The sequence below is a fragment of the Astyanax mexicanus genome, chromosome 4 (assembly GCF_023375975.1).
Source record: "Astyanax mexicanus isolate ESR-SI-001 chromosome 4, AstMex3_surface, whole genome shotgun sequence".
Taxonomy (NCBI): Eukaryota; Metazoa; Chordata; class Actinopteri; order Characiformes; family Acestrorhamphidae; genus Astyanax; species Astyanax mexicanus.
Genome location: NC_064411.1, coordinates 22,929,026 through 22,956,800, shown reverse-complemented (window position 1 = coordinate 22,956,800; position 27,775 = coordinate 22,929,026). Strand labels below are relative to the sequence as shown.

The 27,775-nt window shown below is 37.0% G+C and overlaps 4 protein-coding genes across 5 annotated transcripts in view; 3 read left to right on the top strand and 1 right to left on the bottom strand.

Moving 5' to 3' along the window:
- The window catches only part of LOC125780501 (zinc finger protein 239-like), a 1,096,042-nt gene that overhangs the window by 932,691 nt on the left and 135,576 nt on the right, over positions 1–27,775 (top strand). The window lies entirely within an intron of this gene.
- Positions 1–27,775, top strand: part of LOC125801162 (zinc finger protein 585A-like) — a 270,147-nt gene that overhangs the window by 106,796 nt on the left and 135,576 nt on the right. The gene's annotated exons all lie outside the window — the stretch shown is intronic.
- LOC125801414 (zinc finger protein 271-like) overlaps positions 1–27,775 on the top strand; it is a 233,679-nt gene that overhangs the window by 85,426 nt on the left and 120,478 nt on the right. The window lies entirely within an intron of this gene.
- The window catches only part of LOC125801102 (NLR family CARD domain-containing protein 3-like), a 38,982-nt gene that overhangs the window by 1,051 nt on the left and 10,156 nt on the right, over positions 1–27,775 (bottom strand). Inside the window, exons 7-12 of one of the 2 annotated variants that reach the window (XM_049477065.1) lie at positions 25,833–26,022; positions 23,785–25,582; positions 22,804–22,977; positions 21,632–21,805; positions 7,200–7,373; positions 5,422–5,468 (exon numbers count right to left, since the gene is read on the bottom strand). In XM_049477065.1, the coding sequence (XP_049333022.1) occupies positions 5,422–5,468; positions 7,200–7,373; positions 21,632–21,805; positions 22,804–22,977; positions 23,785–25,582; positions 25,833–26,022 (2,557 nt within the window). The remainder of the gene's footprint in view (positions 1–5,421; positions 5,469–7,199; positions 7,374–21,631; positions 21,806–22,803; positions 22,978–23,784; positions 25,583–25,832; positions 26,023–27,775) is intronic. The other variant, XM_049477066.1, reaches the window with a different exon arrangement.

Below are 27,775 nucleotides of genomic sequence, written 5' to 3'. Positions count from 1 at the left end.
GTAGTGTTATATTTAGTGTGTAGTGTTGTTATATTTAGTGTGTAGTGTTGTTATATTTAGTGTTATATATAGTGTGTAGTGTTATATTTAGTGTGTGTAGTGTTATATTTAGTGTGTAGTGTTACATTTAGTGTGTAGTGTTGTTATATTTAGTGTTATATTTAGTGTGTAGTGTTCTATTTAGTGTGTGTAGTGTTATATTTAGTGTGTAGTGTTGTTATATTTAGTGTGTGTAGTGATATATTTAGTGTGTGTGTAGTGTTATATTTAGTGTGTGTGGTGTTATATTCAGTGTGTAGTGTTATATTTAGTGTGTAGTGTTGTTATATTTAGTGTGTAGTGTTGTTATATTTAGTGTTATATATAGTGTGTAGTGTTATATTTAGTGTGTGTAGTGTTATATTTAGTGTGTAGTGTTGTTATATTTAGTGTGTAGTGTTGTTATATTTAGTGTTATATATAGTGTGTAGTGTTATATTTAGTGTGTGTAGTGATATATTTAGTGTGTGTGTAGTGATATATTTAGTGTGTAGTGTTGTTATATTTAGCGTTATATTTAGTGTTATATTTAGTGTGTGTAGTGATATAGTGTGTGTAGTGTTATATTTAGTGTGTAGTGTTCTTATATTTAGTGTTATATTTAGTGTGTGTAGTGATATATGTAGTGTGTAGTGTTGTTATATTTAGTGTGTGTAGTGATATATTTAGTGTGTGTAGTGTTATATTTAGTGTGTGTAGTGATATATGTAGTGTGTAGTGTTGTTATATTTAGTGTGTGTAGTGATATATTTAGTGTGTGTAGTGTTATATTTAGTGTGTAGTGTTCTTATATTTAGTGTTATATTTAGTGTGTGTAGTGATATATGTAGTGTGTAGTGTTGTTATATTTAGTGTGTGTAATGTTATATTTAGTGTGTGTAGTGTTATATTTAGTGTTATACTTAGTGTTATATTTAGTGATATATTTAGTGTGTAGTGTTATATTTAGTGTTATATTTAGTGTGTGTAGTGATATATTTAGTGTTATATTTAGTGTTATATTTAGTGATATATTTAGTGTGTAGTGTTATATTTAGTGTTATATTTAGTGTGTGTAGTGATATATTTAGTGTTATGTTTAGTGTGTAGTGTTATATTTAGTGTTATATTTAGTGTTGTATTTAGTGTGTGTAGTGTTATATTTAGTGTTATATTTAGTGTTGTATTTAGTGTGTGTAGTGTTATATTTAGTGTTATATTTAGTGTTATATTTAGTGATATATTTAGTGTGTAGTGTTATATTTAGTGTTATATTTAGTGTGTGTAGTGATATATTTAGTGTTATGTTTAGTGTGTAGTGTTATATTTAGTGTTATATTTAGTGTTGTATTTAGTGTGTGTAGTGTTATATTTAGTGTTATATTTAGTGTGTAGTGTTATATTTAGTGTTATATTTAGTGTTATATTTAGTGTTGTATTTAGTGTGTGTAGTGATATATTTAGTGTTATATTTAGTGTGTAGTGTTATATTTAGTGTTATATTTAGTGTGTAGTGTTATATTTAGTGATATATTTAGTGATATATTTAGTGTGTAGTCTTATATTTAGTGTTATATTTAGTGTGTATTAGGGATGCGACGGTTCTCTGTATTTTATTGAATCGTTCGGTTTGGTCTGTTTGGTTTGATACACCCGGATGGACGGTGGTATTTGGGTGCGCACTAACAGAGTGAACAAACGCTCTCCCGCTGTACATGCCCCGCCCATGGCCAGGGGGAGGGGCTGCTGAGCGCGTGCTGGGGGACTGCGCCGTCACACTGTGAAGATTCACCAGCAGCTCATATAAGAGAAGAGTAATGTTATTTTATTCTCTATTCTCTTTATTGTTTATGTAAAAACTGGGTTTACAACACTGAATATTAATCAAGCAATCAACCATTATTTACACTGGAGGGGGATCCTCATTTACAATGCAGCTGAGCATTTACAGTTTAAAACAGATAAAAAATATATTCAAAAAAATTAGAAATAAAAACTGACATTTACTCTACACGAATAAAATATATACGTAAAAAAGGAAAAATAGGACATTTTAAAAAGATCATAAAAAAGACACATAAAAAGTAAAGAATTTATATCTTATGAATAAAGTAATAGTAATAGTAGTAGTGAAAAAAAAATGATAAAAATAATAAGATATTATAAAAATAATATTAATAAACTAAGAACATGGGAATCATGGGAGAAAAAATATATATATATATATATATATATGATATAGTTATTTATATAAACTATTTTGATAAATAAAATAATACAAATAAATAAAATAAATAAGTAATATAAAATATAAACTCATTAAAAAAACTAACTGAAAACAACCACAGGCTTTCTGAATAAAAAGCCTGATAGTAATACAAGTTTCAGTTTCAAAACATGGAAATAGATTACCAAAACCTCAAGCTATTATTTATATTTGACAATATTTAATTAACGTTTCCGCACTCAACTTATTTTAGTTAACTGAACTGAGTTTCATATTATTTGTAGCGTCACTCTGAATTCAGTTTCGAAAGAGAGAGAAAGAAAGAAAGAGAGAGAGTCAGAGAGACAGAGAGAGAGAGAGAGAGAGAGAAAGAGAGAGGGGAGAAGTGCATTTTGCCTGATGTCTCTCTTGGTTATATGACAGTGGTGTTTTTATATTGAGTTTTATATCATGGTTTTGCAGTTTAAACTACACTTGATCTGTCGTTATTCATTAAAATGATTTTTCTTTAAGAAAACAGAGGTAATCCCGCACCGTGTGCACTGCCAAACTTCGCTACATGTGCCTGCAGCTTTTTAGAGCGCTGGACGAGATTTTAGTTAATGAATTAATATATTTTATATTTTAATAAATCTGCCCTGGTGATAAGAAACGAACGCTAACATATAGCTTTATATTTCTGTGTATTTCAAATGTTTGTGAAATAAAATAAATTCCTGTTCAGTCAAAGTGCTTTCCTCTTTTAATTTTTTGTTTATAAAACTCCAGCATTTGAGTGAGAATAAGCATCTGTTAAAATTCTCAAACAGCAGAATGCCTATAACCATTGGCGTAGGAACCGGGGGGGATGGGGGGGGACATGTCCCACCCAATATTAGAAACAGGTGGATTTGTCCCCCCAAAAATGATATTGTTTCGCTCAGCTCAGCTGTGCTATTAATGAGGAGACAGACCGGACCAATCACAGAGCCGGTTCAGGAATTAAGTTCCGCCTCTCAGGAAAAACAGCCAATCAGCTTGCTGTTATTGCAGCGCGCAGAGGCGTCAGTATGTTGGTGGGGGGAAGCCCCTCCCTCGCTGTGAGATTTAGCAGCGGGATCGGCTGCAGCTGATTTTAAGATATGGATATACGGTGATTTTTTTTTTCTAAAAGAAAGGTAATGGTATCTAATCATGTAAACTGTGATGATATGTTTCTGATAGCTGGTTAAAAATACACGTCTCTGAATCAGCACACAGTTTAACCCCACTGTGATTAATAAACTGCAGCTGTGTTAGTGAGTTAGCTTAACTTTGGAATTATCTAGATTGGGAGTCAAGATTACAGAAAAAAAAAACTATATACGTAATGTTCAACTTGCCTGATCAGCTAATCACTATTTCATTTTCAAACTGTTTATTAATGTAGGATTGCAGTTAGCTAGAAGCTGGATGTAGAGGATAGACAGAATTTACACACCACTTACTTTATTAAAGTGCCTTTAAACAGAGGAAGCTGTAGAATATGCAGAACAGTGTTAATATGCAGTAGAATATGTAAGAACAGGGTTAAGAAACACTGATCTAACCTGACTTCTGTTCATATGTAGTTCACAGTAAGACCACATGTCCTGACGTTTATATTAACTTCGGCCAAAAATCTCTAGGAAACGTAGTTACATTCTCTCAGCAGAAAGAAGTGTTCTCAGTATAAAAAAATTAAAAGCTTTTTTTAAAAAAAAAGAGTGGAGAAAATGTAAATATACAACAGAATTGACATACAATACATAATAATATTAATAACCAATACTGTTATATTATTTTAAATATTAGGTGATAGCTGATCAGTTTTTGTACTATGTATATAATTCAGACATTGCATGCATAATTTTTTTCTAACAACAGTAAATGTAATGTGGAGTAACATGTTTAGGCTGTAAAATCACCTTTTATTTTGGTTGTAACTAATTATAAACAAAATACAGAAAAAAATGATTATTTGTGATAAAAAATAATTCCACAAATGTTGTTCTAGGAAACTATAGTGTGGGCTTTGTTTAATATTCGCAAATGTGTCCCCCCCAATATCAAGCCCGCTCCTACGCCCTTGCCTATAACTGCTATATTAAGCTACAGTTATTAAGTCTGTGTACTGAACATAAATTTAAATCCTTATAAACGTCAGATATAAATATAACTAATAATAACTTATAGTTACTGTGCAGATTTTAAGTATATTATATTTTATAGTGGATAGTTTTTTATATATTACTTCTATTGGTGTGTCTCTGCACAACCATGCAAAAACCAATCAGACTGTTTTCTGAATTTTCCAGGAGCAAATCAGCTCTGAAGGCAAACGCTGAAGATTTGAGGACTAATTAAACAAAACTTTCTCAGCTGCGTGATCAGGGCCAGTGAACGCTAAACGGAGAAAAGGATATTTGAAGAGGCGCCGTCATCTTATAAATCCGCTGTTCGGGACATTTTGGCTTCAGTGTTGAGTTTGATAATCAAGGTAAAAGACAGTCAGCAGATAAAGCACAGTGTGATTCAGTTACCTGTTTTTGACTAATGGTAAGAATAAGTGCTCCTTTTTTATAATAGATTTTGTGATTTTAATTAATCTGTGACTTTATTAATTGGCTCTGAAAGTGTGAGTAGGAGCACCTTGTTGATTTGAAATAGAAAGGGCTAAAAACGTGCTGCATGGTGGAGCTAGATAATATTAATATATATCCAAACAGAACCGAAACCGTGGCCCAAGAACCGCGATACGAACCAAACCATGGCCACACTGTACCGTTGCATCCCTAGTGTGTAGTGTTATATTTAGTGTGTGTAGTGTTTTATTTTTTATGTGTGTGTAGTGTTATAATTAATGTGTATGTAGTGAATGTGTGTATGTAGTGTGTTTGTGTGTGCTTGTATTGTGTGTATTTGGGTGTGTAATGTGTGTATTTGTGTGTAATGTGTCTGTAGTGGTATATTTAGTGTCTGTGTGTAGTGGTATGATTAGTGTGTGTGTGTGTGTGTGTGTGTGTTTGTTTGTATGTAGAGTGTATGTGTCTGTATGTGTGAGTGTTCGTACTTTGTGTGTGTGTAGTGTTATATTTAGTGTGTGTATTGTTTGTATATAGTGTATGTGTGTGTGTGTAGTGTTTGTATGTAGTGTGTGTGAGAGAGAGAGAGCTTACATTTTTTTAATCCAGGTTTGATTCTGATCTTCCCTCCATGTTCCACTCTAAACACACACACACACACACAGATCAGCACAGTGTGAGATTTTAGAAACTGATTTATAAAGAAATACTTTGTGTGAAAACGAGTGAATATTTGAGAGAGCGGAAATTAGTGACCTCATGTGGTAAAGTACAGAACTGCAATGCACACTGCATAAAATCAGATTAAAAACAGAAGATTAAGGAGGATTAACTCTTACTTCTCTAAATATATTTTTGTCTGCACATATAAAGTCTTAATATTTGCCGTATGTTATTCTGCTTTATATGCACAATATGTAGTATTATTTTTATTAGAGCTTTTATTCACAAATTGAGAAAACATGTCACAGTGGTTAAAGTTCCCAGGAGTGACTGAGTTACAGAAATTACTCCAAAAGGGCATGAACAACTCATCCAGGAAGAACCCAGAACAACATTTAAAGAACTGCAGGATCTCACTCAGTTAAGATCAGTGTTAATGATTTAATAATAAGAAAGAAACTCCTAACTAAGATAAAATGGTTTCTTGTGGGCTTGCAGAAAAGGGTTAAACTTTACTAAAGTATGTTTTTTGCATTCATATCCATACCTGAGTGTACTCCTGTCACAAAAACTGTTTTTATTGGACCATACATTTTTCATGGAATTATTGTGCAAAAAGTTTTTTATCATGATTTCAAAATAATTTTATACCACTGGTCATTAGAAAACTTCAAAAATTTAAAATGTAACAAAGGCAACATTTTTAAATGAAGCCAAAAAACCAAGTCAATCACGTTAATGTGATCTCTTTAGAAATTAAGGGCTCTCTTTTAGTGATCCGTAGGTGAGCTGTCCGCCGTGCACCATGCAGCTTGATTTAGGGTGTGTCACTGTGTCTTTACGATAGGAAAAGTTGCTCCAAAGAGGCTAAAAATGTGCAAAAAGCATGTATCATGAAATAAACCAATCACCATGTCATTTGCCATTCCCTTTAAGAGCCAGGTGCGGTCTGACTTTGGCGTATTGCTATTTAAATGGCGCAGCTACCTGGAATTGACCAATGTTTTTCATCGGCGTAGATATATTCAAAATCACCGTTGCTGTTTAAACAAGACAGGTGAAGAGCATGAAAATACACTGTTGGTGGGAGTAAGATAGCAATAAGCATCAAGACCACCTTGCACAGGGTGTAGGTTAGTGTTCAGAAAGGATTCTGGTTTTGCAGTCACTGATTATTTTTACCATAAAGACATGGGCTGGTTGCTGGGGTGCTTGACTCTCAGTGTGTATAAAGTTAGTAGAGATCAGTTTTTATTATGTAACTTTTATCCTGACTCGATGCTCAGGGCAGCTCTCCATCACTGAAGTTTTCCACCTGTTCTGGAGTAAAAACTAAACCTTGGTTCTTTTTTACCAACAGAAAGATGAGCCAAAACAGAATTACAGCAAAGTACTTGGCATTCAGTGCAGATAGCTTGAACATAAACAATTAACAGTGGCTGTGTAAACAAAAATAAAACAGAATGAGAAAATGAATGTTACATGCTGCTCCACCGTGTTTACCTGGTGACTACAACTAGACTTACTACAGGTCTCACAATGCGATGTGTTTCACAGCATTTACTTTCTCAACACTTTGCTTTCCTGTGAGGCACAGCACATACACAGGAAAGAGCACAACAGGCAATATCGAGAGTGATAATGTACAACATGTACAACAATATTTATCTTACAATAAGTTGATAACATAATTATCAGTTCAGACCTACCCGAGTTTCTCCAGTTTGCAGTGTGGATCCTCCAGTCTCTCAGAAAGCAGCTTCACTCCTGACTCTCCTGGGTGGTTGTAGGTCAGATCCAGCTCTTTCAGGTGGGAGGGGTTTAAAATTAGAGCTGAAGCCAGAGAACAACAGCCTTTATCTGTGATCATACAACCAGATAATCTGCAGACAGAGCAAGAGAATGTATGAGTGAGTGACAGAAAACAAGAAAGAAAGAAAGACAACATAGCAGACTGAGGAAGATAATGCACTTTGATATAATATCTCTTTTTTTTAAATAACACTACAAAATCTGAAAAAAATATCTATAGAAAACTAAAGTTTCTTAACACAGTTGACACAGATTAACATGAAACCCAAACCTCAACAGTAAGCATTTCTGTGAATACGGCATTAGCATTGATGTGGACCAAAGAATTGAGTTCATATTAACTTTTTCTAAAATTGTTTTTGCTTGTGCATCACAATTTTGTAATCAATGTGTGATGTATCTCAAATGTTCATTCAAGTTGAACATTCTTAAGACGATTGCAGAAGACTCGTATTTGTTTGTTTGGTATACTCTGACTTTCGTTAAACACTTTTTCTTGTTTGATTTGTTATCATCGTAAACACCTGAATATTTACACATTTATACATGTAGAATTTCTAGTGGTGTCAATCAATTAAAAAATGCAATCCAATTAAACATACCAAAATTCTGTGATTAATTAGGGCCCGAGCACCGAAGGCGCAGGCGAAGCCTGCACCGGAGGTGCAAAGCCCTATTGTTTTTGGTCCGTTTATTAGGGCCCGAGCACCGAAGGCGCAGGCGAAGCCTGCACCGGAGGTGCAAAGCCCTATTGTTTTTGGTCCGTTTATTATTATTTTTATTTTTAAACTTCGCGCCCATTTTTGAGGCCTTTCTGATACTCGAAAACTCTTGAATTTTGGCACAGACGTCAAAGCCGGTGAAAAATTTGAAATTTCACAGTTCCTGGGCTTGGGCGTTGATCAGGAGCTCTATAGCGCCCCCAAACGTTGCTAGTGGCCTGGATAAAGTTTGTCCAATGTGCACCAACTTTGGTACGCTCATTGACCTCATTATACCGATCAAGAATCACTTGGATTTATTTGACTCCGCCTAACAGGAAGTCGGCCATTTTGGCAGGAAGTCGCAAAATAAAAAGTTTCCCGTGGTGTTTTGGGTGGGTTACGATGTTCGAAAACTCATAAAATTTCACAGGCCTATTGGGCATAGGCTGTACTTTGATGTAAAATTGGAATTTTTCATATTCATAATTTATCAGCTCTCTAGCGCCACCTATTTTATATGACATTTATAGAAAGCTCTTAGCCTCTTCTAAATAAGCAGACCAAATAATGCCTTTAAATGATTTCGAGAAATGTAATCGTTTTTCTAATGTGGAGCTAAATGACTCTACAGCGCCCCCTATTTGGTTTAGGCTAATAAATTAGCGGTAGCTGTCTCAAATTTTCCCCAATGTTCAAGATTTTTGGTAGAAAAATAGATATTACGATGCCACACATAATACCCATTGGCATGTATTAGCTCCGCCCAACAGGAAGTCGGCCATTTTGAAAAATGTTAAATTTTTACACATTTTTCACGAACTCATTCAAACTCCTCCTAGAGTCTTTGTCAGATTACAACTAAATTGTCTGTGGATAGTCTCCAGACATACGTGGTGCTAAATTGCGAAGGAATAGTCGATAGCTGAAACGATGACGTAATGGCGGGCAATTGATTTAATGGAGACACAACACTAAACCAAATAGAAACATTAGCATGGTCAGAATACAGCTGCTTGGAAATTCATGAAACTTGGCAAAAATATAAAAGACATCATTACACACGTTTTCAGTGTTGATATGATTGACTCCGCCCAACAGGAAGTCGGCCATTTTGAAAAACGTGCATTTTACACACATTTTTTGCATACTTTGTCGAACTCCTCCTAGGGAATTTGTTGAATACTCTTGATATTTGTCAGCAAAAAACTACTACCATCCGTGATGATAAATTGCGAAGGAATAGTCGATATCTTAAACGAGGACGAAATGGCGGACAGTTGAATTGCTTGAGATACCCCATTAAAATAGGATGTAAATACATTCTGGTGTTAGTAGGTGTTTGAGGAGGTTAAACAGGTTGAACACTCACAAAACTTTTCAGGCCTGCTTGATTTAAGCAGTACTTTGATTAAAAATTGAAATTTCATATATACATATTTCATTGGCTCTATAGCGCCACCTAGGTTTCAATGCATATTTGACATTACGGAAATGCTCAAAAACTCTTGAAAATTGTCAGATTCCATAAGATCTAAAAAACACTTTACAAATATTGTGATAATTTTTTCATGTGTAGCTAGCGGACTCTACAGCGCCCCCTAATTCATACGGTTAATAAATTAGCTTTGGATGTGTCAAAATTTGTCTAATCTTCTCAAATTTTGGTAGGAGCGTAGATACTATGACTTTGCACATATTTGCAATTGGTTTGTATTAGCTCCGCCCAATAGGAAGTCTGCCATTTTGAAATTTGTGTAATTTTTACAAATTTTTATCAAACTCATTTAAACTGCTCCTAAAGTCTTTGTCAGATTACCTCTAAATTAGCTGAGAATGAACATCAGACACAGTTGATGAAAATTGCCAAAGGAATAGTTGATCGCTAAAACGGTGACGTAATGGCGAGCAATTGATTGACTAGAGACGCAACACTAAACCAAAGTGAAACCATGACACAGTCAGAACACAGATGATTAAAAATTCATGAAACTTGGCAAAAACACAAGAGGCATCATTAGACACGTTTTCAGTATTGGTAGGACTGACTCCGCCCAAACAGGAAGTTGGCCATTTTGAAATATCTGAATTTTACATACATTTTTTGCGTATGTTGTCAAACTACTCCTAGAAATTTTGTTTAATTCTCTTGGTATTTGGTAAAAAATAAACATTGAACATATCTGATGATAAATTGTGAAGGAATAGTCGATATCTTAAACGAGGAGGGAATGGCGGACGGTTGAATTTTTGAGATGCCACATCAAAACTGGAGGTTGACACATAGGTAATGCTAGGAGTTTTGAGGACGTTATAAGAGAGAAAAGCTCACAAACTTTGACCGGCCTGCTTATCTGAGGCTGTTGTTTGATCTAGAATTAGAATTTCAAATATATGTGTTTTAACAGCTCTATAGCGCCACCTGTATTTTAATTGGATATTTCACATTTTTGGCAGGATAGAAAACTCTTGAAAATTACCACACTTAATAAGACCTCAAAATTACTTTCACCGGTTTATCGGTTTGGCCCGGTACGATTTGCGCTGTTGTGCGAGGGCCCTACGTCCCCCTGTGACAGGGGGACAACTCGTTATTATTATTATTATTATTTTTATTTACAAACTTCGCGCCCATTTTTGAGGCCTTTCTGATACTCGAAAACTCTTGCATTTTGGCACAGACGTCAAAGCCGGTGAAAAATTTTAAATTACATTGTTCACAGGTTTGGGCGTGGATCAGGAGCTCTATAGCGCCCCCAAACGTTGCCAGTGGCCGGGATAAAGTTTGTCCAATGTGCACCAACTTTGGTACGCTCATTGACCTCATTATACCGATCAAGAATCACTTGGATTTATTTGACTCCGCCTAACAGGAAGTCGGCCATTTTGGCAGGAAGTCGCAAAATAAAAAGTTTCCCGTGGTGTTTTGGGTGGGTTACGATGTTCGAAAACTCATAAAATTTCACAGGCCTATTGGGCATAGTATGTACTTTGATGTAAAATTGGAATTTTTCATATTCATAATTTATCAGCTCTCTAGCGCCACCTATTTTATATGACATTTATAGAAAGCTCTTAGCCTCTTCTAAATTAGCAGACCCAATAATGCCTTTAAATCATTTCGAGAAATGTAATCATTTTTCTAATGTGGTGCTAAATGACTCTACAGCGCCCCCTATTTGGTTTAGGCTAATAAATTACCGGTAGCTGTCTCAAATTTTCCCCAATGTTCAAAATTTTTGGTAGAAACATAGATATTACGATGCCACACATAATACCCATTGGCATGTATTAGCTCCGCCCAACAGGAAGTCGGCCATTTTGAAAAATGTTAAATTTTTAAACATTTTTCACATACTCATTCGAACTCCTCCTAGAGTCTTTGTCAGATTACAACTAAATGGTCTGTGGATAGTCTCCAGACATACATGGTGCTAAATTGCGAAGGAATAGTCGATAGCTGAAACGATGACGTAATGGCGGGCAATTGATTTAATGGAGACACAACACTAAACCAAATAGAAACATTAGCATGGCCAGAATACAGCTGCTTGGAAATTCATGAAACTTGGCAAAAACATAAAAGACATCATTACACACATTTTCAGTGTTGATATGATTGACTCCGCCCAACAGGAAGTCGGCCATTTTGAAAAACGTGCATTTTACACACATTTTTTGCATACTTTGTTGAACTCCTCCTAGGGAATTTGTTGAATACTCTTGATATTTGTCAGCAATAAACTACTACCATCCGTGATGATAAATTGCGAAGGAATAGTCGATATCTTAAACGAGGACGAAATGGCGGACAGTTGAATTGCTTGAGATACCCCATTAAAATAGGAAGTAAATACATTCTGGTGTTGGTAGGTGTTTGAGGAGGTTAAACAGGTTGAAAACTCTCGAAACTTTACAGGCCTGCTTGAATTAAGCGGTCCTTTGATTAAAAATTGAAATTTCATATATACATATTTCATTGGCTCTATAGCGCCACCTAGGTTTCAATGCATATTTGACATTACGGAAATGCTCAAAAACTCTTGAAAATTGTCAGATTCCATAAGATCTAAAAACACTTTACAAATATTGTGATAATTTTTTCATGTGTAGCTAGCGGACTCTATAGCGCCCCCTAATTCATTCGTTTAATAAATTAGCTGTGGATGTGTCACAATTTGTCTAATCTTCTCAAATTTTGGTAGGAGCGTAGATACTATGACTCTGCACATATTTGCAATTGGTTTGTATTAGCTCCGCCCAACAGGAAGTCGGCCATATTGGATTTTGTAATTTTTTTACACTTTTTTTCACAAACTCATTTAAACTGCTCCTAAAGTCTTTGTCAGATTACCTCTAAATTAGCTGAGAATGAACATCAGACAGAGTTGATGAAAATTGCCAAAGGAATAGTTGATCGCTAAAACGGTGACGTAATGGCGAGCAATTGATTGAATAGAGACGCAACACTAAACCAAAGTGAAACCATGACACAGTCAGAACACAGATGATTAAAAATTCATGAAACTTGGCAAAAACACAAGAGACATCATTAGACACGTTTTCAGTATTGGTAGGACAGACTCCGCCCAACAGGAAGTCGGCCATTTTGAAATATCTGAATTTTGCATACATTTTTTGCGTATGTTGTCAAACTACTCCTAGAAATTTTGTTGAATTCTCTTGGTATTTGGTAAATTTAAACATTGAACATATCTGATGATAAATTGTGAAGAAATAGTCGATATCTTAAACGAGGAGGGAATGGCAGACGGTTGAATGTTTGAGATGCCACATCAAAACTGGAGGTTGACACATAGGTAATGCTAGGAGTTTTGAGGACGTTATAAGAGAGAAAAGCTCACAAACTTTGACCGGCCTGCTTATCTGAGGCTGTTGTTTGATCTAGAATTAGAATTTCAAATATATGTTTTAACAGCTCTATAGCGCCACCTGTATTTTAAAAGGGTATTTCACATTTTTGGCAGGATAGAAAACTCTTGAAAATTACCACACTTAATAAGACCTCAAAATTACTTTCACTGGTTTCTCGGTTTGGCCCGGTACAATTTGCGCTGTTGTGCGAGGGCCCTACGTCCCCCTGTGACAGGGGGACAACTCGTTGCACTTGTTTTTCGTAAGACTGAAAGTTTTATAGTGGGTATTTTATGGAGTGAATTTTGTGCCAAAAGTTTATGTTGTATGACAAACTTTATGTTGATGGACAGCTATATTGTGACAAAAACATAACTCCCTGGCTGTTCTAAATTTCTATAACTGTACTAAATAGCTCTCTCTCTCTCTCTCTCTCCCCCCGAGCGTTTTGATTTGTGCACTCTCTGTCTCTCTCATGCGCATTGCGGTCTCGTTGCACGATCTCGAACATACAGGTCAATACTCAAATAACCTCATAAAATTGATCCATAATGTATATTGTGGCGTGAGGAGGCGGGGGAATCTGGGGTCCGCCCCATGCAGGAACGCTCAGCCCTGTCTGTCTCAGCTGGTCTGCATCAGGACTGATTAAACAGCCAGCTGGGACAGGCATATAAACTGAGCCTCAGCCCTCACTCAGAGAGTATTTTCACTGGGGAGCTGAGGGCTGAGGCTGCACGGACTTATATTTAAAATTTTAAAGAAACTACTGAACTCTAAAACCCCACTGGGCTGAGTAATGTTGTTTTGAGTTTATTCTGGGTGTGGTGGAGGGCCTTTAAACCAATAAAAGGTATGATCTCTCTGTGCTTCCTCTTTCCGGGTCACAGTGATCACGCCCCTAACCCCAGGTTAATCACAATATAAATATTTCCCCTAAACTTTCCTTTCTCTCTCGTTCTTTCTCTTTCTTCCACTCCCACTTACTCGGGTCATTCTCACAAAATCCAGATTCAGAGGACATCCAGTATGAAATTTTTCAAAAATGAATGTAACGACAAATTTCCTTTTGAGGATTTAAGATTAAGGTCTAAACTTACTATGAATATTATTTTCAGAAAAACTGTTCCATTTTATTGCATATTTTATTAGCATTTTTTTAGATGAAGTCCACAAAAATGTATCATTACCGCAATGTGATATGACATCAAATATATGATAAAAATTAAAATTTTTTTATCAAAGTTAAGCAGTTCAGTTAAGCAAGGGTTTAGGAATACTTATTAGCTTACACTTACACACAATGCTATATTATGAAAAGAATGTTTATTTTCAAGAACATTTCATATTTTTTAAGACCATTTACAATGCAAACATTTGTATATCAAAATAATCTTTCATGTAGACTACAGCACCTTCATTAATAAAACAGCTCATTTAACTATTGGAAACCATTCAACAAATGTCAAAGAAAGACCTCTCAGAAACTCTGAAATCTTGTCTATCTTTATGCACCATCCAGCATTGTATGCCTACTAAGACCAAACTTTTAATTTTTAGTCATTTACATAGTTTTTTTTGTGTTTTGCCCATATATCAGGCATATCTCAGTTCTGTAATATCTGGCTGACTTTTTTACCTGCTTTTTCTTTTTGTCATGGTACTTTTTGGTCAGATCACGTGTTGTCTTTATTTTCCCACTGGAAATGGCAAATATGAAATTATGATATCCATTCTAGTTTTTGTTCAATTCCTTAGAATGGACTGTACACAAATAATATCATGTGAAAGTAACTCCAACTGGAACAACTGTCTGTGTCGTTGAGTATGTGTGTGTGTTTCTCTAAATGTTGTAATTCTTGCTGTAAATGTTCTCCCTAAACTTTGACAGCCTTGCTTTTGCTGCTGTCTTTCTTTTCTCAATAGCTACCTGCCTGTAAACAAATACACATCGCATATTACAATAAAATATATCAAAGATGGAAAAAAAGCTCTCTGGTTTTGTGGTCTAACATCTAATTCTGTGTACGGAATTAGATTTAGTGTCAGGCCAGATAAGACGGAACATTAGTGACCTCTACTGGTGGTTTGCAATAGCTAAGTTAGAATGGTCTACAGGAGAAAATGTTCAGGGTAACGCTCATGTTATGACAATCAGGAAGTAAAAAGGCATCTGTATTATGCTTCCTAATCAAATTCTCATTACCGAAACAGTGCATCTCATGACCGCAACAGGTATTGAAATGTAGCGGTAAGTGAGAATTCGGTTGGAGGATGAGTGACTTTAAACTTTTATGCTAACTGTAAAGGCACCATGAGGGCTAGATACATTTTCACTTACAGTGTCCATTTAGACCTTAATATACTATATTATAATCAAAAATACAGACTGTAACTTCAAACTGTAGGCTCAAAACTTATATCGATATATCGGTAATGACAATGAAAAAGTCGTGCAGACAAGTTGATGAGCAATCTTTTAACTTTTATCCAGAAACATATGAGAAGAACTGCTTACATGGTAGCCATCTTGAGTGTCATGGCCAATGTCTTCCATAATGATGAAAATGCCTTGAAAATTTAAGTTTCTTGTGGATTTAAACAATGATTGAAAATTGTTGCGGAGGATGAGAAAATTAGTGTTGGACACTTTCCTTTTCTTTATTAATTTTATTGTTTTTACTTTTCAATGTAAAATGTGTTTCTGTTTATTAACTAAAAGTGTTTATAGTATGAAATGCATTTAAGTTTATTGTTTTTTTAATGTTTAAATTTTAAAATTTCCAAACAATGTACTGAAATTCTGATACGGACATGTTGCGGAAATGAGAATTTTACTCTAAAATGTAAAAAATTACAAAAATGATATTTATAATGTTCTTTTTTAAACATGTGCAAGATAGACCAAAGGACGTTGTTTATGATTCTATATTTTTTATTTTGTTAATATTTACTTGTTTATTAAAATTCCTCATGCCACCTCATCCATCCATCCATTACGCGCAAATACACACGCACCCGCAAATATACTAATGCATGCACATTAATCTGTTCACAAAATCCCATAAAAATCACAAGGAACCACTTAGCAATAACTTAATGCATGCAACGTCTCAATGTCATAACACGTATGTCACACCAAATCCAACACTTTTTATCTTATGTTATGTCTCTTCTACTTTGTTTCCATTTAATCAATCCTTTCTGTACTATCTCTTTGCACCAATCTCTATTTTATTACTACTATATATCCCAGATCCGAAAAATGCATTTTTGTTTACACTCCATCCCACACACAACAGAAAAAATCCTCAAACATCTGCACACTCATATCATATCACTGATAAACATTATTAATCCGTACATCACAACATGTCTTCACTTAAATTTATAACCTAGAACATTCGTAGTATTGGGACACAGATTAAGCAAGCCAAGGTACTAAACCATCTCACTTCACTAAAGGCAGACATTTGTTTACTACTAAGAAACACATCTATCAGAAACAAATCATCATAAGCTCAGATCACCACAATTCACCCATAAATTCTCAGCCTACTATAACTCCAAACAAAGAGGAGTATCAATACTAATAAACAAAAAAATCCCCTTCACACATAACACCACTATATCAGACACAGGTAGATACATCATAATTAACATCAACATCAGCAACACACCCTTAACAATAGAAAGTTTGTATGGCCCCAACATTTATAACCCATCCTTCTTTCATGAGTTTTTCAACCATACAAACAATATATCAGATTCCACAATTATAATTGGAGGCGACTTTAATTCAATCATTGACCCATGTATAGACAGATTAACTATGGCACACAATACACGTTACTGGCATTCAACAGATATCATTAAACAATACATGACAGACTTTGGGCTCAGGGATGGTTGGCGCCTCAAAAACCCAAACACTAAAGAATTTTCTTTCTGTTCTCCAGCCTACCACTCATATTCTCGCGTTGACTTTTTTAACCAGCAATTCTTTTATAGCAAATATATCAGAAATAAAATATCACCCTATAATAATCAGTGACCATGCTCCAGTTTCACTTATATGGAACAAAAATCCACTACATAAAACTTTCAGCTGGCGACTAAATACCTCGTTACTTACAGACCCAGAATTTGAAATAAAAAAAGAGTGGGCATCTTTCCTAGAAATAAATGATTCTCCAGAAACCACACCAACAATACTATGGGAAACTGGGAAAGCAGTACTAAGAGGCAAAATCATCTCTTACTCTTCCTGTAAGAAGAAGAAAGATACGAAAAATGAGTCTAATCTACAACATCATCAGATAAAATAAAAAAAAAAAAAAAGAGTTAAATGAATGCGAATCACAGTATAATGAACTTATAAACAAGAGGACGTAAGTTTTAACACAACGACTAAGATATAAACAATTTAAATCACAACAACAAATCTGGTAAATTCTTAGCTAACCAAGTAAAACATAAAGAACAAAAACAACAATTCCATCAATCAAAGATGAGACCAGACTAATCAGCCAAACATGAAATAAAATTAATCAAGTATTTGGGAAATTCTATAAAAATCTATTCTCACCAGAACACGATCCAGACCCAATAGATATTCACACTTTCCTCAATAATATACACCTACCCAAACTAACTGAAGAACAAAAAAGCATATTAGAAGAGTGGAGGCATCCACGTGTCCCGCCTTAGGCCCTACCTCTGTTCTTCGGGTCCAGCTGCTCCCCCGGGTCCCCGCACCATTGGTGGGGCCTCCAGTACCTGGTGGACTGACCCTGACCAGGTTGTAGGCATTGCGCAGGTCCAGCTTGGTGAAGATTGTGGCCTGCTGCAGTGCCTCAAAGGCGGATGACATGAGGGGCAAGGGGTAGCGGTTCTTCACAGTGATATTGTTGAGGCCTCTGCAGTCAATACAGGGCCTCAACCCACCGTCTTTTTTGCCCACAAGGCAAAGGTAGATGGCCGGATAAAACCTAAGGCTAGGGCCTCCTGGATGTAGCCCTCCATTGCTCGCCGTTCAGGGCCTGAGAGGGAGAACAGCCTCCCCCTGGGGGGCTAGTCCCAGGGAGAAGGTCAATAGCAATGTCGCAGGGGCGGTGGGGGGGCAGTACCTGGGCTTGCCTTTTGCTGAAGACCTCCCGAAGGTCTCGATATTCCCTGGGTACTTGAGAGTGATCGGGACCTTCGGGGTCGAGGTCCACACCTTTAGAGGCTTTGGGGGACCGAAGACAGGAAGCATGACAGGCTGGCCCCCACCGTATGACCGAACGGGTCAGCCAGTCAATGTGGGGGTTGTGCCGCTGGAGCCAGGGAAACCCCAACACCAGCTGCAAGTCGGGAGCATTTATGATGTACAGTGCAATTTGCTCTGAATGAGCCCCGACTCGCAGTGTGAGGGGCCGTGTTTGGTGGGACACCACCCCTGGCTCCAGGGACCGCCCATCAATGGCTGCTATGGGTAGGGGTTCATGTAGGCGGACCAGGGGCAAACCAAGCTCTCTGGCCCTGGCTGCGTCCATGAAATTCCCTGCCGCTCCAGAGTCTAGGAAGGCTGGTAGACGAACCTCCACAGACCCCCACGCTAGTGTTGTGTTCAGGTACACCCCTTGGGTTCAAGGGGGCCCTGGTCAATCTGTTAGGGGCCCCTCTTCCCCTAACAGATGCTGAACTAAGGTGATTGTGGATTAAATGCTGTTTCACCAGAGAAGGGAGAAACAGCGAGGGAAAGAGAGAGGGTGAGCATACCGCGTGCCTCGCCTCTGCTACACCCACACACACACAGAGACACAAAGAGAGAGTGACGGCGGAGGAGAGCACACTGCTCTGCTCCACCAGACTAGAGAGGTAGATGGCGGCCGTGGAGCTCACTGCTCTACACAGCTCCACCAAACTCGAAAGGGAAAGAGATAAATATAAAGAGCCGGGGCTCGCTCGGAAAACCGGCATAGATTCGCTCTCACGAGCTTCAAAGATCCAGCACCGAGTGGCTAGTTGGCGTTGCTTATAAGCTGTTGAAAGCAGGTGTTGATAATTAGCCAATTAGCCCTCGGCGCTGGCCTGGCGCGCCCTCCGATGCCCTGGAGGACACTGAGGCCGGGCACCAGCCCTTACAGCTCTGTAAGACAAGTGCGTAATGCGAAGTGGAGGAGCGCATGTGTGAGTACAGGTCGGGAATCGGGTTAGACTCGGGCTGATAATCTAAACTCTACTGCTGTGTAAGCTTGAATGAAGCTCTGAGAATCATTTATTTTTATTTTTGCAAATCCTGAAGACATCGCGAATAGAAAGCCTGCTGCCTGGCGTCGGAAAACGGAGACGCCTCTGTGTACCAGCCGTAACTATAAAATAAAATATTAAAATGTGCACAGTAACTATTAGTGAAAGGACAATTTAAACAAATAGAAAATTTGTTTAAAACAATAAACTTAGGTTCCTTACTGTATTAAATCTTTTTGCAACATAGTGACAGTGCCACAATAATGAATGGCGAATTTCTAGCATGGTTAACTAATCCTGAATTCATTTCTTAAAACTGGAAAACACTCATCAATGTAACACAGCCACAAGGTTTTTTTTCCCATTTTCTCCCCAATTTACACGGCCAATTACCCAACCCACTCATTAGGACTCCCCCTATCACTAGTGATACCCTAACACACCAGGAGGGTGAAGACTAGCACATGCTTCCTCCGATACATGTGAAGTCAGCCACCGCTTCTTTTCGAGCTGCTGCTGATGCAGCATTGCCAAGCAGCATCACAGTGCGCTTGAAGGAAAGCGCAGCGGCTCGGCTCCGGTACATCAGCTCACAGATGCCCTGTGCTACAGACATCACCCTTGGAGTGATGTGGGGAGAGAGCACCATCTACCCACCCAGAGGGAGCAGAGCCAATTTTGCTCCTTCTGAGCATCGACAGCTTGATGGCAAAGCTGCATGAGTGGGGGTTAGAACCTGCGACCTCCTGAGCCACAAGGTTTTTAACTGTACCGAGGAACTTTTTAACTGTACCGCGGAGTTCAACTACTGTCGCTCGGAGCTTTTTAACTGTACCACGGAGTTCACCTACTGTCGCGCAGAGCTTTTTAACTGTACCGTGGAGTTCACCTACTGTCGCGCAGAGCTTTTTGACTGTACCGCGGAACTCACCTACTGTCGCGCGTGTCACCTTTTTTCTCCTGGCAGTTGTTTCTCCCGGCCGTGGATGGGAACCAGTGGAACTTGTAGTTCTTTGGGCTAGAGATAACTGCTCTAGGGTGATACCCACTTTTACTTCACTTGGTTTTCTTTCAAAGCGAGTCACAGGAGTCCAGGGTGAGTTCCCAAGCACTTCTTTCATTTATTAGCAGTTCTAAGCACTCAAACATAAACGTAGCTAGCATTCAGAGAACAGAGGGTAGAGCCGTGGATGTTAACTAGCCTAACACGAGGCGGAGAGAGACGAAGCAGCAGCCACCTAACCCTAATTTGCTCCTAATCACACACTGCCGCTGCCTCCGCCAAACTGATCTAAATAAAATATAGTGCGCTTCACATACATTTCTTAAAGGCACCTGAACCCCAATCTTGTAACATGCGGATCTTTTTAACTGTATCGCGAAGCTCACTTATTGTCGTGCGGAATTTTTTATTTTTTTATTTTTTCTCCCCAGAGCCACGCTACGCCGGATTTCCGGTGCGACGCCGGAGCGCTATCACCCCTGTATCTATTACCACATCATCTACAGATCAACACTACATGAATGTTCCTACACATGCACACAGTCATATGACACATTCAACACTTAAGGCATTTAGCTATTTTTATTTTATTTTATTTTTTTTGTTGTTCTGTGTGTTATTATGTTAGGGATGGATAAATGTAAAACTATAGGAAGCCATACTATAATAATTTTTATATATTTTATATATATTATAATAACTTTTTTTTCTTTTTCTTTCAAGGGCACAACTTCTTTTGCGGTTTTTTTTCTCTCTCTATCTTCTCTTCTCTTCTCCTATGTATTGTTTTCTATTTGGTTTAATTTGTATATATACACATCATTATGTCCTCCCTCTGCTCAGTGACCTTTGTATTAATACGAATAAAGTCTTAATGGTCCTCCGAAGAGGGGGGGTGGTGGCGGGCAAAAAAAAAAATGTTTGGAATCAAAATCAAAAATTGTATGTTACAAATTAAAAAGAGAAAAACTATATAGCAAATATATATGTTTAAATATATTTGGTTACTTTATTATCCTTTACAGTTATTTGAAAATTATTTCAGTTTGGATTTTGCCAGTCTTTGCTTTTATTTTTGTGTTTTTGTGAATTTTCTGTAGATTTTTTTTGGATTTTTCTGTTTAAGACTTTTGCCTCTGCAATCTCTCCTTTGCTTTTGCTTTAGTTTTTTGCTTCTGAGTTTTGGCAGATTTTATGTTTTTGTGTAAAACTTTTGGCACAAACGGAGAGAGAGAGACAAAGCTCTCTATCCAGGTCTGAGCTGGAAGTCTGAACCGGATTGTTACAGCTGGAGACCGCATTAAACCGTTTCAGTCGTTTAACCAGAAAAGAAATCTGCATGTTGGGGGGAGGCGGGGCAGATTACGGCAGAAGTTGGGGTCAAACTTGGTGCCGAAATAAAACTTGGGTTAAAAAATAGTAACGTGTTACTGATTCCAACCTAACAGCTAACATGTTAATGATTTAACACTGATAGCCCTATTAATTTCAAATGAAAAATCACAGAAACACTGACCTGAGAATCTGCAGTTTACATTGTGAACTCTTCAGTCCAGCAGAGAGCAGCTCCACTCCTGAATCCTGCAGGTCGTTGTTACTGAGGTCCAGCTCTTTCAGGGAGGAGTTTTCCAGGTTTAAAACTGATTCCAGATTTTCACACGTCTTTACTCCTATATTACACAAAGCTAATCTGAAAATGTAAAAATAAACACAAGCACAAATTATTTTACAATGACTTTAATGTTTAAATAGCACATTTTAGTGATTTTCTAAATTTAACATGTAATATGCTGTTACTTTTGTACATGCCACTTTTAATATTTTTTAATTGATTAAGAAATCTAATCAGGTTAATCATGAAAATATTTGTGATTAACTGCAATTACATAGGTTTTATTGTGGAAATTTAAATGTAAATAAAAGAATGAATGTAAGAAATGTAAAATGCAATTATTAATGGTGTCATTTAAAATACTATTATATACTTGTATGTTTGAGGGGAGATAAAGCTAATGTGGGGCGCTGGAATAAAGAATGCATGGTGAATAGGATTGGACTCAGGTAGTGTTTGTTATTGCACACATGCCTACAATATGGAAAAGACCTTATTAAGATTTAAATGTCGTGGTGGAAATATGTAACCGCCAGTACATATCAGTAAGATGTACACTGCCCCTTTAAGAGCTTGTTACACTAGGTGCACAACCCTTTTACATGTATAGCTATGCTGAGAGTGTAGTAAACCTGAGTGTGTGCTGTGCTTCACCACAGAGAATGCTGGACTAGCTTCTTTCTTTTATTCATTTTTTTTTCTGTAAGTAACAACATATATGTGGTGCTTTTAGCTCATATATGAACTATGTTGTATGTCTTTTTTGATGCGGACATTTTACATTTCCTATTATACATACGAGTAAAAAGAAAAAAGGAAATGAGCATAAAAGAGTACAATTACTTTTTTTTGTAATTAGTCTGTAGATGCAGTACCATGAGAAATTAAAAGGCATGGGGCAGGGAGTCTGAGCAGGGAGAGATGTTTTAGGCTCCTCCCCTTTGCCACCCTGGAAAGAACATCCTGCTCAGACTAACCTTGCACATCCCTCTGTGTAATTTAGTTTCTTTAATTAATTGTGTTTTTATTTGTTGTCTTGTTTGTTATTTTGGTCTGTGATAACCTGAAACACTGACCTGAGAATCTGCAGTTTACAGTGTGAATTCTTCAGTCCAGCAGAGAGCAGCTCCACTCCTGAATCCTGCAGGTTGTTGTTACTGAGGTCCAGCTCTTTCAGGGAGGAGTTTTCCAGGTTTAAAACTGATTCCAGATTTTCACACGTCTTTACTTCAAGATTACATGAAGCTAGTCTGAAAAACAAGAATAAACAAATGATTTGACAATCAACCCAAAGAAGAATATTTGAATGGATTGACAAAGAATAGAAAACAGAATTAAACTGTGAAATGTATTGTCTATCTAAAGAGCTAGTGTTTCTTTATACTAGTTAACATGCAGAAATCTCCACTTTATTTGTGATCAGCATGGGCATACAGTTCACCAAAAGCTCTGGGACAGATTATAATGAGTTAAAAAAAGAAAAGAAAATGTTTAACAAAACAGAGAACGAGCAAGGCTTTTTGGAGTATGTGAATTTATTCTATTTTCCCAGTTAAACTCTGGAGAAACATTACACCTTTTCCCACATATATATGTTAGAAATAAATACAGACACTTAAAATGCATGTTCTATATAAAATTGTTATGTTGTATTGCTAAACATCATTTCTCCAAAGCATATTGAGATATGATTTTTCAGTCAAATCACCAAGTGCTAATTTAGAGTGGATCTAAACTTGCATCTACCCTAAATTTCCTTCGGGATAAATAAAGTCTGTCTGTCTGTCTGTCTGTCTGTCTAGATGTGCATTTTTTTTACAAAAACATATAACTTGCCCAAAACCTTTTTTAAGATTGTATTTAATCATTCTACGACAGAAACTTCATGTACTGTTTACATGTAAATGATGGTTTAATTATTATTACACACAAAGGATAATGCATGCCTATATGTGACGATGTAAAAAATGTGAATTCACCAGTGATTGAATGGAAACTGATTCTACACATCAGCAGTTGATTAAAAACTGTGTGAAGGCCTGAATAAAAATACTCACACAGCTCTTCTGGATATTTTAACTACTGGCAGCAGCCTCAGAAGACACTCCTCTGATGGATCATATTTACTGAGGTTAAACTCCTCCAGCTCTTCTTCTGAGTTCACCAACACAAACACCAGAGCTGACCACTGAGCAGGAGAAAGGCTGGCCTGTTGAAGACGACGCTCGCCACCTCCACTCAGGTATTTCTGCACTTCCTGCACCAGAGAATGATCATTCAGTTCATTCAGACAGTGGAACAGATTGATGGATTTTTCTGGAGATGAGTTCTCCTCAATCTTCTTCTTGATGTATTTGATGGTTTCCTCATTGCTGTCAGAGATCCTCTCTGTCTGTGTCAGTACGACTCGTAACAGATTCTGATTAGACTCCAGTGAGAGACCCAGGAGGAAACGAAGGAACAGGTCCAGGTGTCCACTCTCACTCTGTAAGGCTTTTTCAATGGCACTGCTGAGGAATTCAGTCATCGTTGACCTGCTTAAGAGTTCAGATAGTTCAGTGTTTTGGTTTTTAGTGATTTGCTGATTCAGAACGCTTCTGTCAATGAAGCAGATGAATGCATATAAAGCAGCAAGAAACTCCTGAACGCTCAGATGTACAAAGCTAAAGACCTTCCCCAGGTGCAGCTCAAGTTCCTCCCTGAAGATCTGGGTACACACCCCTGAGTACACTGACAGTTCTTTAATATCGATACCACTCTCTCTTAGATCTTCCTCATAGAAGATCAGGTTTCCTTTCTCCAGCTGCTGGAATGCAAGTTTCCCCAGAGCCAGGATACTTGTTCTAGTCTGCTGAGGATCAGTGTCACTATTCCCACTGTACTTCTGGCTCTTGTGTTTGATCTGAAAGATCAGGAAGTGTGTGAACATCTGCGTCAGGGTTTTGGGAATTTCTCCATTCTCAGCTTCACTCAGCATTCTCTCTAGAACAGTGGCTGTAATCCAGCAGAAGACTGGTATGTGGCACATGATGTAGAGGCTTCTTGAAGACCTGATGTGTGTGAAGACTTTATTGGCCAGGTCCTTATCTCTGATCCTCTTACTGAAGTACTCCAGTTTCTGAGGGTCACTGAAACCCCGCACTTCTGTTACCTGATCAACACACTCCGGAGGGATCTGATTGGCTGCTGCTGGTCGAGAGGTGATCCAGAGGAGAGCAGAAGGAAGCAGATTCCCCTTGATGAGGTTCGTCAGCAGAACATCCACTGAGGTTTGTTCTTCTATATTCACCAAGTTCTCATTGTTCTGAAAATTCAGAGGCAGTCGACACTCATCCAGACCATCAAAAACGAACATGATCTTGTATCTCTTATAATGTCTTGGTTTTAAATCTTGTGTTTCTGGGAAAAAGCTCTGAAGAAGATTTACCAGACTGAGCTTCTTCTCCTTCATCAGATTCAGCTCTCTAAAAGGAAGTGGAAATATGAAGAGGACGTCCTGATTTACTTTTCCTTCAGCCCAGTCCAGAATGAACTTCTGCACAGAGACTGTTTTTCCAATTCCAGCAACACCTTTAGTCAGTACAGTTCTGATGGGTCGTTTCTGTTCTGGTAATGGTTTAAAGATGTCGTTGCATTTGATTGGTTTTTCCTCTGTTGTCCTTTTCCTGGATGCAGCTTCAATCTGTTTCACCTCATGTTCCTGATTGACATCTCCAACCCCTCCCTCTGTTATGTAGAGCTCTGTGTAGATCTCATTCAGAAGTGCTTTCACATGTCCTGATATTCCTTCATTAATTATCTTATATTTATCTCTTAGGTTGGATTTGAGCTTTCGTTGACATGCTGGGGCCAATTCTGATTGCACAGGAAGAGAATAAGGAAAATGTTATTAACTGTGATCTTCATAAAAGACCCCTGTGTAGAACAACTTTGATACAGTAGATAATTGTTAAGTTTAAGGATACATTTGATGCTGTGACACAATATCTTACAATTACAAAATCCAGATAACTATTGCTATTTATTCTAATTTGAAAAGCAGAACTCCACTGAGGAAATAAATTAGCCCTGGTTGGTCTCCATTCTCATGACCCAGAACTCTTACTGCTCTCTAGTGTGTTGGCGAGGTCTGTCTGATTCATGTTCCTCAGGATGTGCAGTGTGATCTTCAGCACCCCCTCGTTCTGACCATCCTCCACCTCTCCCTCAGAGCATGCTGGGTAATCTGGACTCAGGAGCTTCTTGAATATGTTCAGCTCGTTATTCACTAGAGAGATAAACTTCTCTTGCAGCTTCTGATTAAGAAAAAACATCAGAGAATCGGTAAAGCTGTTACAGTACAGAGAGAGAGAGATGATGACACTGATCTGAGGACAAAAGGAGTTATGGATGCTTTGGTGTATAAAAGGATTTAAACATCATGCTACTAAGCACCATCTTATTGCATTAATATTAACATTGTTACTGTTATAATACTCTAGAAAACTCTATTAAACTGGGGGAGAATAATTTACAGTTGCAAGAAAAGGTATATGAACCCTTTGGGATTATTTGGATTTCTGCATGAATTGGTCATTAAATGTGTTCAGATCTTCATCTGTCACAACAATAGACAAACACAGTCTAATACACACAAAAAATATATGTTTGCATGGTTTTATTGAACACAACATGTTAACATTCACAGTTCAGTTGGGAAAAGTATGTGAAACCCTAGGCTAATTACTTTAAGAGCTAATTGGAGCCAGGAGTCAGCCAACCTGGAGTCCAATCAATGTGATGAGATTGATTGAGGGGGGGTTGCTTTATTTATCGATATTAAATTAAAGTGTAAAATTAGAAATAAAATGTCAATAGCTGTTGATGGTGTAATGGAAATGATTACTGTTGATATAATAAATGAAAACTCTAAAAATATAATAATTAGTTGTGTGTACAGGTCACCAGGTTCAAATATTGACTTATTTACAGATAAAATAATTGAGCTCTTTGAAAGTAGTTGTAATAAAACAGTTTTTCTGTGTGGAGATTTTAATATTGATTTGGGAAGTCAAATCGATTCAAATAATATTAGAACGTTTATTAATACAATGTATAGCTTAAGTCTTTATCCTTTAATAACCAAATCAACAAGAATTACAACCCACAGTGATACAGTTATTGATAATATCTTTACAAATATAAGAAATGAAGAGGTGCTGAGTGGGATTATGATAACTGATATAAGTGATCATTTGCCAGTGTTTACAATTTGTAAAAATAATAAGTTCAGTGAAAAAGCAGTTTTAATAAAGAAAAAAATGATAAATACATCAAAAAAAGCTTTGGATAAATTGAAAGATGATTTAAAAAGACAAAACTGGAAGGATGTGTATGTTGATGATGTAAATACATGCATATGGTGTGTTTATGAATATTTTGGAAACCCTGTATGAAAAAAATTGTATGCAAAAAAAATTGTGCTAAGAGAAATGTTGCTGACAAGCCATGGATGACGAACGGGTTAAGGAATGCCTGTAAAAAAAAGAATTACCTTTATTCATGTTTCTTGAAATTGAGAACAAAAGACGCAGAAGAAAGATACAAAAAGTATAAGAACAAGTTGGTATGGATTATAAGAAAGCATAAGAAGGAATATTATAGTGACTTACTAAACAAAAGTAAGGGTGATATGAAAGCAACATGGGGAGTAATGAATAGTGTTTTGAAAAATCATAAAACACCTTCAGGTATTTCACAGTATTTTGTACAAGATGACAAAGAAATATTTGATCAAAGTGTAATAGCAAACGAATTCAATCAATACTATGTAAATGTTGGCTCAAGCCTTGCAGCTAAAATACTAAAAGTAAATAATACAAATCATACAGTCATGGATTGTGTCAACAGCATTTTTCTTGGTGAAACTGATAAAGAGGAAATACTAAGCATTGTAAAAAATCTTGCGGATAAAAGATCAAAAGATTGGGTTAACATGGATATGATGTTAGTGAAGGATATAATCAGTTGTGTTATTGAGCCGCTTACATATATATGTAATTTATCGTT